This window comes from Styela clava, chromosome 15 (genome assembly GCF_964204865.1).
Source record: "Styela clava chromosome 15, kaStyClav1.hap1.2, whole genome shotgun sequence".
Classification (NCBI taxonomy): domain Eukaryota; kingdom Metazoa; phylum Chordata; class Ascidiacea; order Stolidobranchia; family Styelidae; genus Styela; species Styela clava.
This window is the reverse complement of record NC_135264.1, coordinates 10,493,119-10,509,901: the sequence shown is the minus strand read 5'-3', so window position 1 is coordinate 10,509,901 and position 16,783 is coordinate 10,493,119. Positions and strand designations below refer to the sequence as shown.

Below are 16,783 nucleotides of genomic sequence, written 5' to 3'. Positions count from 1 at the left end.
AATGTAGTAATAATTTGCGCCTGGATAAAGCGCGGTGCAACTATAGTAGCCTAGGCCCGACACTGCATAAATCCTAATCACTGGTTCATCTGATCAATTTTTAGTATTAAGACACATTGTTAATTGTTTAATATCATTTATTGAAGATTGTAACGAAAACAAAAAAGAAATGTTTGAAGTGCAAATAATCAAGTGTACGAAGTCCCACTTAACATGATATCTTTGTTATAAAACAGTTGATGGGTAAAAGCTAAAAGGTACCCCTTACTTCTACTATAGTAAATTATATATTTTTATATACAGTGTTCAGTTCGTGATTACATCATCACGCTCACAATAATAATTACGGTACAAATATCAGGAATATAACATTCGATTATGGAGACATTGTGGCCCAAACAGCGTCAAATTTCAGCTTTATCATAAAACATGAATATTGATCTTCATGAACTAAAATGCTTTCTTGTTTGACGATACATTTGAAGCACCAGCCTAAGAATATCAAAAACAAAAGTAAACAAAGTATTTATTTTAACTCATCGCCATATGTTGTTGAATTTCAAGTTGCAAAAAAAATAATTCAAAATATATTCAGGCTGATAATATGTCTATATAATATTGTGAACCCCAAATTCGAGTTCATATAAAAATATTTAGCCAGTTGTTCATCTCAGATTGGTGGACTTAATAAAGAATGGTCATTTTGATTGGATTGAGGGTCATATATATGGAACATGTATTACTTTATTTGGATAATCAGTAACTGGGAATTGACAATATCAGGATAGGTTTGGATTTACATATTAAACCTGGGGGCTTAATCATATGTCAAATCATGGCCTCTCGCCTGGTTATCAGTTCATGTCGGGTATGAGATTAATTAGCCAGTTATTAGTTTTCGGGAGCATGGACTTGATGGTGGCCTTGACCCCAGCGGTTACGTGAACCACCCTAGGGCAGCGAGGAGTCCAGTAATCCTCTTGCACATAACTATTCCCACATGGGATTCCAACCTGTAATCAGAGGTGCGGTGACGAGCATATTCCTAATGCTTAGCCCAATGCGCCACACAGCGAAGCCAAGCCAATATTGATGTATTGGTCAGTCTAATTATGTCAACATATCCCAGAAATATGGTAAAATAACTTAGCCTGGTACAACCAAACTCCTACTTTTAATTTCTGTAAAACTAATCATATAAAATACTTACATCACTACTGTTATTCCCAAATTGAGAAGGTTGTCTGTTGTGAATCCATTCTGTAAAAATATTAATATCTTGTTCTTATCAAATACTAGGAAATTAGCAAGAAGGATTGGGGATTTTCGATTAAAAATTATGGATTGTCAAAACACTCAACATTTTTCATTCATAACTAACAAAAGTACAGTATTCTATGCAGTGGGAGCATTTTAACATTAATTACGCAAAAAAGAAAAGGTACAATTCAAAACAATATTCCAATCTGTTTTGGTTGATAAATGAGTTTGATCTTTTTACACATATGATTTTGTTTCTTAGTTTGATGATGTAATTAATAATATAAACATTTCACTTTTAAAATTTGTTTATCCCCTGAAATATTTTTGAAGGTATAGGGGGCATCGTTATCAGAAACTCATCTTGCACAGCAAAAAAAATTGGCACGCCCTCGAGAACACTTGACCTTGTTTAACCAACATTATATTCAATCTTGATAATTTTGGAATGAGCTATTGACTATCAGGCGCAGCGGTGTGGCTCATCGTGCTAAGCGTTAGGAAAACGCTCGCCACCGCATCTTTGACCCCACACAAGGAATATTTATGCATGAAAGAATCACAGAACTCCTTAATATCACAGGGTGGTTCAGAAAACCACTAGTTGGCTAAAATTTATTCATATTTATAAACCACTTTCACACATTCTCAACATCTCACCTGAAATTTCCCCTTGGAGGAGAAAAAACGGATATCATATCCTAGGTAATGTGTATCATTGATTGAATGCTGCTCAAATGTTTTAAAAAAGCTTTGTTATTTAGCCATACTATATCTATATTACCATTTGTAACCTTTCTTCTTATTTCTTGTCCATCCAAAGCATTCATTAGAATATCTACATTGTATTTCTTACCATCAATTATTTTAATGCCTCTAAAGTAGGGGTTGATCTATATAAAAATAAAAAGAGCTTCAAACAATCCCAAATATTGAGGTTTAAGACAAATGATTAAAAAACTTTGAGGCACAAGATGTCATTAATTCGAATATGAAATATTCGTTCTTTAAGCGACATAGTAAAGGGACATGCATTTGAAGCAAACAACTGGGTAAACTAATCCCATACCCAGCATGGACTGCTGGTAGCCGACGAGAGACTGTGGTTAGCCAAATGATAAAGCAGTCTTATCGACTTCCCTCTCCCCCAGGATGAATATGTAAATCCTGCCCTAATGTTGAAAAAAATACTTAATTAACCACTCAAAGGTATATTAAACTTGATTTCAAATATTTTTAGTTCAAAAAATACTAGGTAAAACAAAAAGAAAAAAGAATACAAACTTGATATAACTCTGCTAATTCTTGTTGTATTTTCGATTCAAATGATTCCCATTCTCCATCTGACTTTCTATATTGCCAAGTGTAGATTGATAGATTTGGTCGTACAAATGATCTTGGCTGAGACTTTTTGAGCAAACGCTTAATATCTTCAACAGCATTCAACACATTTGAATTCAGTCCTTCCACAGAAATTTTATAATCAGACCTAAGGAGAGAGAACCACAAAAGCATATTATAAAACATAGCAAGACTTTATCATATCTGATAATGTGAGACACTCTGTAAGCAAGTCGCCAAACTCTGTATCACGAGTAAAGTAAAGTCATAGGGCCAACTGACTCACAGGTCAAGTTTGAGTAACAGCATATTTGAAGTCAAATCAGGTTGCTTCTCTTTTGTGTCACAAGCCAAATTACGAGTCTTAGTAGAATTAATAAACAATATTGAAATGGTGAAATATGAGTGCGGTTAAACTTACCAGTAATATTTCTATATCACATTGAATAAACGATATTTTGAAAGTTAAAAACAATCTAACTTCTGCACCGACATCAACGTTCCTATTTCGGGGTATTGCTGCAACAAGCTAGTAAATTTTCAATCTTGTTGCAATATAATATTTTAATAAACGTGGTAAATCGTATTTCATCAAAATTTTTTGATATATTTACATTTTGACATTTATGACATGCCTTCTGATACGCTAAAAAAGTGTAAAGATTTTACCTTGACAGCAGGACTCTATTTCTACGTTCTATTGCATCAAGATCTCGATTAGCATTCTGATCCAAATATTTAAGTTGGTCATCAACAATAGGTGTGTTCAAATAACATTTATCAATTTTTTGTCGTATATCTTGTACTGCCTGAAATGAAGAATAATATACATATCTAGTTAAATTTTGAGAATTTCTGGGCAAAATGAAAAAAAAAAATTTTTCTTCCCTACCTGCTCAATTTTGTCTTTACTTGAAGAATAAAATTGCAGTTCAATACAATTTTGATCAATAACATTTTTTTGCAAAGGTTCATCATATAATATTGCTGAAAACAAAAAAGTTGAATTGCATTTATGAGTGAGTCTGCCCGTTCACATGATCTACTTCGAAAACTCAATAAAGAAGAATGAATGGTTCAGTCCACCACGATCAAGGATTGAAAAGTTCATCCACCAAATTTACCCCCCTAATATATAAATAACCCAGTTATGTGGTTTGGGTTAGGGCTGAGAATGCAAATTGCGATGGTAATTAAAATTTGAAATCATTCCCCAACCCCCAACTAGATAATTACTAATTTGTTATCTTAAAACGTGACAGGGTAATATCAGTGGGGGGAGGGGCATACGGTAACTGGAAAAGGTCTAATAACTTTCAAGAATAGCAGGTGGTAATGTGTTTTGAGTGTGAATGTCATCCCCAATCAAACTTGCTGTGGTAAGTATAAGAAGTACCTTTAAACAACGAGAACAACTTTCTGAATATCCAAAACCACGCTTGCTTACTGTAAGTAGTAAATAAAAAACATCTGAAGAGTGTACTATCAACATTGCTATGATATATATCATCTGACAAAGGAGTTTAAATTTTCTAATAACTAGCATTTGTTTGAAAGATTTCACAATATAGGCCAGAGTATTGCAAATTTACCTTTGGAAAAGAGTGATGAAACTGATGATGCCTTTTCCCCAATAAATGATGTTGCAGTTTGCAGCCAACTCTTGTCACTCTTATTACCTTGGTAAATGAAATTACAATAATGTATGAATAATGAAGATGGCGGACATAATGTACTATTTTTTGCTTCTGTCTTCGTCTTTTATTATTACTTAACGTGGCACATGTAATTTTTGATGAGAGTACATTGAAAGCAAAACTATTTTGTAGAAGGGAAGAGGGCCACAATTGTTTAGAAATCTTCGTTAGGGGCCATGGATTATCAAAATTTGTGAACTAACAAACTAATAGAAGTACCTTGTTTTGCTTCACTTTCCTGTTGTTCCATTAAAGCTTTTTCAAAAAATGGAAGCTGGAGTTGATCATAGATAACAATATCAACCACTTTGAGATTTGTTGTCTGCGGATTCTTTTTTGAAAACTTCGAAAATGCTTTTATCATTGTATGGGCAATATCATTTCCAGATCTGTTCAGGTTGCCTGCATAAATAATAACTGTACTGAAAAAATTGCAAAAATCCTCTTCCACCTGATTGTATATAGTAAATAAGTTAAACACATTTCTAATACTCAAAAACAGTACACCAAGCTTTGTGTGTTCGTTAAATACTGTCACTATTGATGACTCAAATAAATAATATTGTAAACTACCCACCTGTTCCCATTGCTGGAAACGAAATAGAAGTACATTTTTCCGAATCTGCGATTTCTAGGACATCACCTATTATGCTGGCAAAGAGTTCTCTAGTTGTTGGTGTGTAAACATGTATAATTTTTTTACATGGAAGTTTTCCCCCTGATGTTGCGCGTATATCTGACCCACGTATACGACGTACTTCTTCTTGAATTCTTTTTCCGCCTTTTCTGATAATTGCAGTTGAAACAAGACCTTAAATTGGTGTAAAAGAGTTGAGGGTAGAAAATTAAAATCTCAAGTTATTTGAAAAAAGGTAAAATAGGCATAACTGCAAATGACCCTATGTTGTAGCCAGAGTGTTGAAGAGTGGGTCGGGTCGACCCAAGACATCATTTTAAATACTTGATGTGACCCATATCAACTCCGTGTGGACTCCGATTCGACTAACTGCAAGAGAGACTTGAAAGAGTAGTGACTCACTTCAGGGCTTTACGAATTTGCTGGGACTTTGATTGACCTGGATGGCTCTTGACTCAACTTAACTTGCAGCTCAAGGTCTAGAGACATGGACCCCAAAATGGGTCGGACACCTCTGCCCTATTCTCACCTTTGGACAAATCAAAGTCTGACCCAGTGCTATTTACAATCGCATCATTCTTCTCTTCTGTAATATCTCCCTTCCTAATAGAAACTGTCAGACAACCTAGCATAACCGAAACACTTTTTTCTCCTTGAGCAGGGTATTTCGGTACAAAATCAGGCATTTTTGCCGCAGTTCCATTAGATACACCTGCAACAAAATATAATATGTTTTATGATATTTTTAACAGTATTCACCTAAAGTGATTTCACATACATTTGTATTCCATATTTCTCAGAAGTCTCTTTTCCAAATTTATAAAAAATTGATTCTGCTCATCAGGTGATGTAGATTAAAATGATTAACATGGCGTGGCCAAACTTTTTTTATTCTTTAGATTTTTTGGTTTTATATTTCATTATATCTTGCGGTTATATATGTGTGTGTGTCGTATATTTTTATGTGAGTGAACAATTATTTCGGCGATACGTTTTTATTTCAATTCTGTATGTTTGAAACAATCTTGTAATCAGTTTTTATTTATATATTTTTATCAATTATTTCATCATCTGCCAAGTCAGCGATTCCTAATTTTTTGTCTGTGCGACGCCATATTATTAGGGAAAAAAAACTCATGACGCTCCTACACGAAAAATTTGCTGCTTTTGAATAAAACTCAATTTTGTGATAATTAATGTGTATTCTATGTCTTTTAAAGTTTGTAAACATGTAGGCCTCAAGAATGAAATCAAAAAGTTAACTCTTCTTTCTCATCCAGGGATGGCCAATACCGAATAGTTCACTATTTCGAATACATTCGAAATTATTATTTTCGAATATCAAATTTCGAATACATTCAAAAATAAATTCAAGTAAAAAGCATATTTTATGACATGAATCAATTGCATACAATAAACAATGAAATACGGTAACTGTTATCTACAACCTGCCTAGTTACCAGACATTTTATGTCCACAGATTGCCTGATATTGTAGTATTGCTTTTCATATTTCAGTAGGTACAAAACTTCGAATCAAAAATTAATTATAATGGGTAGTTTCCACACATTTTATGTCCACAGATTGCCGTGATATTTTAATATACGATAGCAATGCTTTTATTTTTTCGTAAGTTGACGCAATCACAGGTTATGTTAAACAGAATTAAATTAATATGGCATTTTAATTGCTGCTATCTAAATATTTTGCGCAACAGAAAATTATTCTAGTAAAAAGTCGATACTTCTAACTATCATTATCAAAATCGGTTGCCAAAAAGCGAAAAAAGTATGAAGTATATTTTTCCTAATAATTCTGACTAATTTATTGGGTATTGTAACAATTGCGGTTTCAAATGATTTTAAATTTTTTGACGTGAAGGAAATCAATGTATAAATTAGAAACCTTGCAGGGTAATAGCGGCAATGCCAATCGTGCAACAGTATGAGGCGCACGCTCGCACAAAATATCACGAACAATTAAAGTGCTGACTCTATTTCATCATGATTACGATACGTTACAAAGCGCCAAAAACCGTTCTAAGATTTCACTTAGAAGTGAAACACCTCGCTGACGGCGAAGAGTGGCTACTATTCGAAATTATTCGAAAATCAGCCAAAAAGGTATTCGAATACTTTGATATTCGAATGTTTTCGAATATACTATTCGTTTTGGACAACACTGTTTTCATCTCTGCCTGATTTTTCTTTGGATTGCTGAAATAATCACTCATGTTCGCCAAACTTGGTCCATCTGATGAATATACTGCAGTTCACGAAATTGCAGCAAGTAGTGTCTATCTCTATTTTACATGACAATAGAGGCAGAGACTGAGGTAAAGAAAGTAAATGACATGGAAAGATAAAACAAATTTATCGATCCATATACACAGCATTTAGAATAAAAAACATTTATAATAATTCCAATAGGCTGAATATTCAATCATATTTTAGTTATGTTCAACACAATTCTGTTAATTTTCGCCACGCACCGTTTGGGAACTGCTGTGTTAAGCTGATTACGAGGACAAAATATACTCATACATACCGGTAATATGTATATGAGTAAGTATCATCAACTTCCATTTACCTGCTGCCCCCTGGGGAAAATCTTTAGCTTCAATTTCTCCCAATGCCTTTTCAAAACTATACAAGTGGGATTGATCAAAAACAACTAAGTTGATAAATTTCACATGTTGTGTTTTGGGATCCTTTGCAAAAGCATAAAACGTTTCCATCATAAGACTGGCAATCTTCTCAGTTTGAATAATACCTGTACAAAGTTAAAATTGGAATAAAGTCATTAGTTATGTATTCTATTGTGTAAAAAATGACATGATCACAAACCTATGCCCAAAGCAGGTACAGAAATCAATCCGCAACGTTGTTTTTCTGCTTCTTGTAACGCGCTCCATAAAGACAAAGAAATATTTGATTCAATGATTGGTGTTTTGATATGGAAAATTCTTTTACAATGAAGATTTCCACTGCTTGTTACTCTTAATGTTTCCGATATTGATGACTTTAATTCTTGCTGTATTTTGCCACCACCTTTATCAAAGACAGCTTCTGCCATTTTGCCTGAATACCATGCAAATGTAGAATGAAATTATGATAGGAATTTAATGGAAAAAATAATGCTCGAAGATGGTTTGTCGTCTATTTACTAATCCAAGTCGTGTGTGAAATTAGTTTATGCTCTTTCTCTTTCTATCTGTTTCCCCCCAAACAAGGCTTTGTACAAGCTGCCACTGGTATGTTAGAAAGTAACTTTATTTTGAACGGACAGCAATCAGTGAGTTGTTTTTTCTTCTCATTTTTGCGATTCATAATTGAAAGGACAAAAAGGATAGGATAAGATTTACATATTTATCTTAGCGGAGAGGAAAGCCAAAAACACGGCTTAATCATATGTCCAACCACGGCCTCGTTACCAGTCCATATGGGGCATGGGAATAGTTAGCCAGTTATTTGTTTCAGACGCATGTACCAATGGTTATATGAACTACTCTACCATGGAAAGGAGTCCAGCATTCTCTCGCACATAATTATCTAAGATTTGAACCAACGCAGCTGTCATTTGAGATGTGGTGGCGAGCATATTGCTGACGCTCAGCGCGATGTACCACAATCAAGTCAAATCTGACTACAAGATAAGATATCCAAAACGATTACTCAAGCCATTATACAGGATACAAATGAATATAAAATGAGATTTCTGAATGCAGACCCGGAATATTAAAAGTGACACCAGCACAAATGACAATTGCATCACTATCTTCTTCTGTTATATCTCCTTGTTTAACTCTAATTTTGATGCCTCCAATGTTGGTGCTTGATTTTACTTGACTGGACACTGATGCTACGTCTGATGACATATTCTATGAAATATAGGATACAATCATGAACTTCAATTATTGGATCATTTTGTTGAGTTATTGTTATGAAAAAATAGCTGAAAAACTACTGGACTTATTGATTTCAAATATTCAGTATTTGAATATGAAGGCGTTTGTCAAAAAGCTATCATTTTTACAATTTTTTTGAGTACTACATTGACAATATTTGATCCAAAACTTTGCTGTTTTTTATTTAATTCTTGGAAACACTCCTATAGAATGTATTCGTATAATATGACATCCATTAAATTATTCTAATATTTTGCTGTCATTGCGCATGTGTCGTGATAATATACAAATTTTTTTTTATGTTTTTGATATTGACATTGAGTGTCTGAAGTAATGAACAAATAACGGTACAGTGAATATCAACTTTCTTACCACATTTTGCGGAGGTTGAATGCATCTGTTACAGAGTATTACAGTCTTCTTTGCTTTACTCGTTTCTTCTATAATTGCTTTTCCTTCAGCACTTTGCACAAAATCGACAATTCCAAATTTTTTAATCTGTTTTTCTTTGCGCACAACCTTGGCTATTGTGGTCTTTATTGTGGCCTTGACTACAAATTTAATAATCAAGTTCAGTGTTTCTATTAAGGTATTTAACTATAATTGCCAATCTGTGGGTAGTAAGCTAATTTAGAGTACGGTATGTCACGAAATATCATTGTGTTTCATAAAAATCAAATCTGCTCCATGCTGACATAAAACAATGAAATCTGTCAAATTTATGGCTGATAAAGAAGAATATAGGTTATATCAGACATTCAGCCATGCTTGATCGTTATGAACAGAAAAAAAACAAGCTCATGTATTGCATTGCTTAAATGTGCATATGTTACAAAACTTTTCCATGTCATAATTTAATGTCAATAATTTCCAATATTCTTTTTAAAATGGTAAGATGCGTCGATAGTAGGCCTGGGCATTTTCAAAACATTGGGTGTTTTAAAATCAAAACAAAATTTTGTCTTTGAAACAAGACAACTTCAGAATAGCTGGATCACACAAAAAAAATTTAGCTTTTTTTTAAATTTGTACACTAGGTATTGTACACAACAAAAGGTCAAAACAGCGAAAGATCACGGGGTATTTTCACTCATGTGAGCGGCTTTTCAAACATAAATTGTCGGATTATGATTTTTTTATGCGATTAGGATTTTATGCTTGATGCTGGCATAACATATTTAGAGAACAAAATATAAAAAACTTACTCATTTTTAGAACTTTGGGATCACCTTTCAGCCTTATAACGTTATCATCTGCTTTTACAATTTCTACTGAATTTTTTTGACAATAGCTATTGAAATCACAGTATTGAAGAAGGTATTTCATTATTCCAGTTTCATATTTTAGATCAATGAAGTCTTCTGAATCTTCGTCAATGAGAGATTCTTTTAATAATTCTTGAGCATGAGCTATTGAATCATGGAATCCAACAATTCTCACATGAGTAACCTTAAGTAAATTGCTCATTATAGAAAAGATAAAAGTCAGGTGAGATTTGTATTGAAGAATAGTATTGAATTGAGAAGTAGGTTTAAAAATAGCAGCAAGATTTGAACTGTTGCCTGGAAGGTTGCAAGCCACTTTTCTTTACCTTAGATATAGATAACATAATATACAGCATAAAGACCTTTGGTTAGAATTCTTATACAACACTCACCCTCACAATATTTACCCTGTAAGAGAGGGAAACCAACACAACAGGCCTAATCATATAGTGTACCACGACATCTCGTCTGTTTACCAGGCCATGTCAGCTGTAGGATTAGTTTGCCGGTTATTTATTTTTAGATGCATAGACTTGGTGGTGAACGAAGTTGTAACCCGCGGTTACGTGAACCACCCTACAGCGACAAGGAGTCCAGTAATCCAATTATTATTTACGTAAAAATTGACGTGCTTTCGAAGAGAATTATCAATCGTCCGATGCATATAGGTTTTATACCGAATATGAAGGATTATATTGTTTTGTCGCAATGGAAATTTAAACTACCATTGATTAGAATAAAGAAATACTACACTTCCATTGAAGACATATCCAATGTATTCTGCACTCAGGCTTGCATGGGTCAAAAGTCTGTTTACCCATAGGGGGATTAGGGTGAATATGCTGAATTAGAAAGATTTTCTATCCTTCAAACCAGGGAACATATTTCGCAGGTGGACCATATAACAACCTTCAGACACCTTACTGGGTCACACAAAAAAAGTAGTATCAACATGCGTGGAGGGCAAGAAAAGAGAATGTGGCTATTGCTTAGCCTTGCAGAAATGAAGACAGCAGGTAGAACGATAAAGGTTTATTGACAAGAAAAAAAACATTATGTATTTTCGCACATGTGAGCGCTTTCTAAAATATAAACTGTGGCCGCCGGATTAGGCTTTCCTACTTGATGGGGAAAAATCAAATGAAATATTACTTCTAAACCCCTTACATGTGAAGCCACACTGATGTGGCCTTTTGAGATCAGATCAGTGATTGTTTTCCATGATTCAGTTTCGTGAACATTTGGTGGAACAGGAACGTTACGAACAGATAATATTCTTCTACTGATTTCATTCAATGCAGATTCACAATCATTTTTGTATCCCCATAAAAATGGAATGTCTCCTTCAACCAACAAAATAGCTAAAACAAATTTCACAAAAATGTTCTTATGATTATTAACAGTTATTTTGTTGCAAATATTACAAATATCATTATTTAGTTATATATCTTATGCAGTGACGAACCCATGATTTCTTTGAGGGGGCTGGATGGGGGCTATTTTATAATGAAAATTTGAGATATTAGCCATAATATAAATGTACTGTGATGTCATGATATATTTTTATCATTCTATAAAATATATTGTGACATTATAACTAGTTTCCATATTTGTGTAAGATACATTGATGCAAAATAATACAAACCATTAATGTTTTGTTGTTGTAGCTTCTCAAAAACAAATTTGCATATGATAGGATTCGATTTTGCACCAAGTAAAAATGTTACAAAATCTTTTTCAACATAGTCCAATACTTTTCTTGTTACATTCTAAAAATATACAAAAATAAAACATTTCAACTGAATGTTAAAAAAACGTTATACTGTGATAAATGAGACATATAACTATACAACATATCAAGGGTGGCCAACACGTCGATTCGCCACATCTCAAGTAGTCGATCGCGTCTTATGTTGATGACATATCTCAGAAAAATGACTTGAACCAGCCTCATGAAGCGCTGCATGTTTTAAAAAAGTCGACTGCGCCTGATAGCAGGTTGGCCACCCTTGCAATATATGTAAATTAGCGCCATTGAATGAGAGAATGTTCACAGTCGACTCCTGATTCTGATTTGAAAATAAAGTTGGCTCCGAATCTGGGTTGAATTTTGACTCCGACTCCAGGATGTATAAAAATTGTACTCCGACAATTGCTTCAAACTTTTGTTGAAAAAATCAAATGCGGATAAAATAATGAAAACTTCAGCATATGCAAGCCTTGTTTAATATGCTGCTGTTTGAGTTTGAAATACAACTCAGATTTCAAAGAAAATAAGCCAAATTCCAATTCCGCAACCTGATTTAAATTTTGATATATTACGAAAATTAAGATTGAACATTGAATATTTACTTATATAAAGTTCAGCCATCTAAAAAAACCTACCTTCAGCATTTTTGTAACAGCTTTTTGCACTTTTGCAACCTCATCTTTGTCCCCAATATATGTGATGGTTTTATCTCGTTCATTAAACACAATTTTAACTTTGTACTGAGTTCTTATTTTATCTGTCATTTTACAGTCGACAAGCCATCTAAGAAATGAAAATTTCAAACGAAAAAATTTGAATTATTACTTTTAATATCAAGTAGTACTGAACACATTGCATGTTGCGCCATGCTAAATATTAAAAATACGATTTTGGCCCCCTCTCTGATTGCGCAGCGCTGGTCGCATCCTGTGGCAAATAATTATGTGTGAGGAGATTGCTGAACTCCTTCCTGGCTGCCATGGGGTGGTTCACATAACCACTGGTTGGAACAGGCTTCTTCACCATCAAGTTCACCACAAGAAATTCGTCAACTATTTCCAAACTCAACATGCCCTGATAACTCAGTGCGACGCTTTAGTTCATCATATGATTAAGCTGTCTTATCAGCTTTCCTTGAATAAAGATAAAAACCCTATTCTATTCTAACATGCCAACCTGAATTTGCCTTCCAAAAGTGTAGATGTGATGCTATAATCGCTGGTACTACCACTGTCTTCAGCAATGTCATCATTATTCTTGTCATACATGAAGTGAAAGTATTTACTTATCTTCAACAAAGTATCAAAAACTGGTAATGTTTTTCCTTTGAATTTATTAATGACCCCCATCGCATCTAGTAGTAAAAATAGAGAATACAATAAAGTAATTTTTAGCACGGGGGTCTGATGACATTCAGTAATTTCTGTGCATAGCATACTGGCATTAAAGATGCCCCACATCCATCACATACCCCAGTGTTCTACAACCTGTTTTTTTATTTATTATACATACTTCCTTTTTCATGTTTTAAAACTCTTCATTCATCTACCACTATGCAGAGAAACTCCATTTTCATTGTTACCAAGTCTTTAATACCGAATCATTATATAGTGATACGCATTTTTGCATATGTATTACAATATAAATAGTTTATGATATGTGTATAAATAGGTATTATAATCATAATCAAAAAGTTTACAATACTACTAATACTATATGCAAATAAAAAGCCCCCCCCCCCCCCCTTCAAAAAATACAATAAAATCTAATCCCTAGGGCAGAATTCCTCTCGGCAAAATCCTATAAATTGCTATATGCTAACCTTCATACGATGCAAAGTATACAAGTACGACATCGATGTCTAAATGTTGAATTTTCGTTACTGGTCCACCTCCAGTTCTCTGTTTGTTTTCGAATAAAATAATTATTTCTTCATCAGAAATATCAGATGGAAAACCTTTTACTCTTAGGCAATCAGTTTTGGGCAATTGAGAAATCTAAAATAAATTTCATAAATGAGTATCGGTATTTGAAATAATAAAAAAACTAAATTTCCAATTTTTTTAATAACTCACGTTTTCATTGAGACGTTTTTTGAATTCTAACATGATTTTCTGGAATTCATCATGTCCTGTATCGATAAATAAATATTTGAACGCGGAAAATGGAGAAATCAATAAAGATGTAGCTACTGAACAGTCTTGTACAATACTTCGTAGTAAAATTTACGCTTGCCCTTTCCCTGTGACTACTTAGAGTTCATGAAAAAAGCTTTGCTTATTATTCTATAGATATTATAATAAATCTTTTGTTACGAATTTCTAGACTGGTGGCTCTCAAACGGTGGGCGTAGACAATTTTTTTGAGGGGGCGTGAATCGAATGAAAAACAATAATATTTGTTAGACTTGATCTTGCCTTCCTTATTCCGGATATCTACATTCCTTTATTTTGGATATTTACATTCGTTTATTTTCAATATTTACGTTCTATCCACGAATTTATCAACTGTTTTTTTTTGAATAAAACATACATTCGGCCTTACTATCTGTTATTTGTAGCTTATTGTTTGCTAGTTATTTTTGGAGTGGGGGTGCGACACTTATCAAATTCTAAAAAGGGGGCGCAGCTAAAAAAGTTTAAGAACCACTGTTTTAGATCTAGGATATCTTCCAATATCCCTCTTCAAATGGGATAGATGGAGTCAGCATGTAAAAAACAAACACTTCCGAATTTTAATTTTCCATCACTGCAACTAAATCGTCAACTACCAGTGTTGGGGAGATTTGATTGCAGGTGACCTGAATACTAACCTACATCCGCTTCATAAGAAATGAGAATATTGTTGCTGTCGTATCTTTTGACGGTCGTTGGCGAAGCTTGTTTCGGAGAAATTCCAACCAATAAGGTTTTAATTTCTTGGTCCGACATATTTTGCTTCTGTGGCTAAATATGATAAAAAAGTGAATAAATGAAGAAAAAATAACTTCTAAATTCATAAAATAATCGTTTCACAGACATACTCTATAAAGGAGTTTATCATGATAAACTGTGGGTATTGTCTTCAAGAATATCTTGATTGGTCTATTAGCGATCCGGTGAGGTCTGAATTTCCAAACTTTCTCAGCAGCTGTAAAATAAAAAGGTACACATCCTATATTTACACACATTTTGAGTATGAACGCTGCAAGCACAGATTTTCGAACTTCCAAGTTACAACAATGGATAATATATATATTCTTTTCATTTGACAAAAATATGAATTGAATAAATACTTTTGTCATCTTGAAACAGTATCAGTATTCCATCAATCATGCATTGCATTCTTGTTATGGGTCCGCCACAAGAAAATTGGTTGCTGCTGAAATAATCATGCACATTCTTTGTGGTAATAGTCTCGTCTTTGAACTGTACCAACAATCCACTAAAAATGAAAAAAAAATCAAGTTTAATTTTTAGCAAAAATGTAATTTTTTTTAGGATTATAATCGGATTTACTATTTGCATATTGGTAACGGCACCATTGTATCCCAGTATTGTACATTTTGGATCGTTAAATTTTCATCTTCTTTCTGTGCTACTGGAGTTGGTGACAGTTCTTGCTCTGTTGTCGTAGAACTGTCAACTGAATCTAAAATAATGGAATAAGAGTTTTCCAACATATATCTCATTATGTAAGCGTGAATAATAATTGACTAAAAATAAAATATTTACCACTAGCTGTCTCATCTTCATATAGTGCAAGATTGTGGACTGTATCCCCAAACTTGATGCTTTTTGGAAGATTTTTGCAAAATTTTTCTGCATCTGTATTAAAATTGTATAATAAACAAATATATATCTCAGTATTATGTTGTAACTTATTTTAAATTTGTTTTCAATGTAAATAATAAAGTCAAAATACACTCAAGGTTTACAATTTGATGGGTCCATCTATTTTGTACAGTAATTTTGTACAGTAAATTTAATAAGCATTGAAATGCTTCAAAATTGTTAAATTCTATTAAACGCATTGTCCAGTTTAGACAATTATATCATTTCTTTGAATCAAAAAAATGCTTTTGAATTGATCATCAAATGGAGATGATTTTCTAGAATGAAAAACAACTTTTAAAGTTTCTTGATCAAGTTTGCGTAATTGTTTTTTTGTCCAGCATAAGTCAGTAAGTGGTTTGGTCAACATAAGTGACCAATTCATACAATAGTACATGATTATAATTCTAGTTGTAATATTATAATACTAGTTGATCTTAACGGATTGCAGGGGGTACTAATTTAGTATAAGGTTTATTTATTATCAAAATTTATTAAGGATGATCCACTAAGTGTTGCTTAATCAAATTATTTTCATTCTGTTGGTTATCATTAAATCGGTTTCCAAATGCAGAAATGTATTTATGTTGTTGATGTTCTCAGGATTGTAATATAATAAATAAATAATATTAACAACAAAAATTGTAATATGAAAACGTTGGGCACACATTCAAAAGTACTATACCATATTATAAAACAACAAATAAGAATATAGCGTGAGACTATATACATGACAACTTCCGTCCGCACAAAATCTGACAACAGTCTTCTGCTGACGAATTACATTGCATTATATAAGCAGCTTACCTTCTTTGCTGTTCAGTATTATTTCTGATTTGGACTGATCCACTTTCACGCTAACAATCGAAACATCACATTCGCTCTGAAATCGAACTTTAATTTTGACAGGATTACAAGTTAAAGGCAATCCTATTATATTTACAACAGTCTCATCCATAGCCACAGTTTAATAAATAGCAGCGTTTGAAGCGCTGTCGAATCCCTTGTGTAAAGCGGAACTGTTTCACCTTTGTAATTCTTTCAAAGCGTTCTTTTTAAACGCCAGTCAAGTGTTTCTCGTTTGCTTTCTATGTATTGAAAAACTACGGTATCG

The 16,783-nt window shown here is 33.3% G+C and overlaps 1 protein-coding gene across 3 annotated transcripts; it reads right to left on the bottom strand.

Annotated features, from left to right (window-relative positions):
• Window positions 1–122: 122 nt before the first annotated feature.
• LOC120333708 (uncharacterized) lies at window positions 123–16,779 on the bottom strand. 3 transcript variants are annotated; one of them, XR_013480555.1, is made up of 27 exons: window positions 16,477–16,779; window positions 15,571–15,663; window positions 15,355–15,487; window positions 15,132–15,280; window positions 14,880–14,986; window positions 14,670–14,802; window positions 13,933–13,988; window positions 13,680–13,854; window positions 13,034–13,211; window positions 12,493–12,640; window positions 11,753–11,876; window positions 11,275–11,468; window positions 10,048–10,291; window positions 9,215–9,393; window positions 8,665–8,815; window positions 7,782–8,015; window positions 7,525–7,707; window positions 5,465–5,647; window positions 4,876–5,109; window positions 4,518–4,700; window positions 4,194–4,280; window positions 3,494–3,588; window positions 3,271–3,410; window positions 2,545–2,749; window positions 1,921–2,153; window positions 1,211–1,260; window positions 123–492 (listed from the first exon to the last, which is right to left on the bottom strand). XR_013480555.1 is itself a non-coding variant. In XM_078120374.1 (27 exons), the coding sequence occupies exons 1-27, from the start codon at window positions 16,625–16,627 to the stop codon at window positions 451–453; spliced, it is 3,960 nt and encodes a 1,319-aa protein (XP_077976500.1). In that variant the 5' UTR covers window positions 16,628–16,779; the 3' UTR covers window positions 123–450. The 3 variants fall into 3 exon arrangements, 2 of the variants coding, with proteins under 2 accessions (XP_077976500.1, XP_077976501.1); XM_078120374.1 differs by having other exon boundaries at window positions 2,045–2,153; XM_078120375.1 differs by lacking the exon at window positions 1,921–2,153.
• Window positions 16,780–16,783: the final 4 nt, after the last annotated feature.

Excerpts from the sequence above, each read along its gene's own strand:
- LOC120333708 (XM_078120374.1), bottom strand. The coding sequence starts at position 16,627 with ATGGATGAGACTGTTGTAAATATAATAGGATTGCCTTTAACTTGTAAT. Across the intron at positions 11,469-11,752 it reads ACAACAACAAAACATTAATG|CTATTTTGTTGGTTGAAGGA; the intron begins GTTTGTATTATT and ends AATTTGTTTTAG. Across the intron at positions 4,701-4,875 it reads GTTTCCAGCAATGGGAACAG|GCAACCTGAACAGATCTGGA; the intron begins GTGGGTAGTTTA and ends TTATTTATGCAG.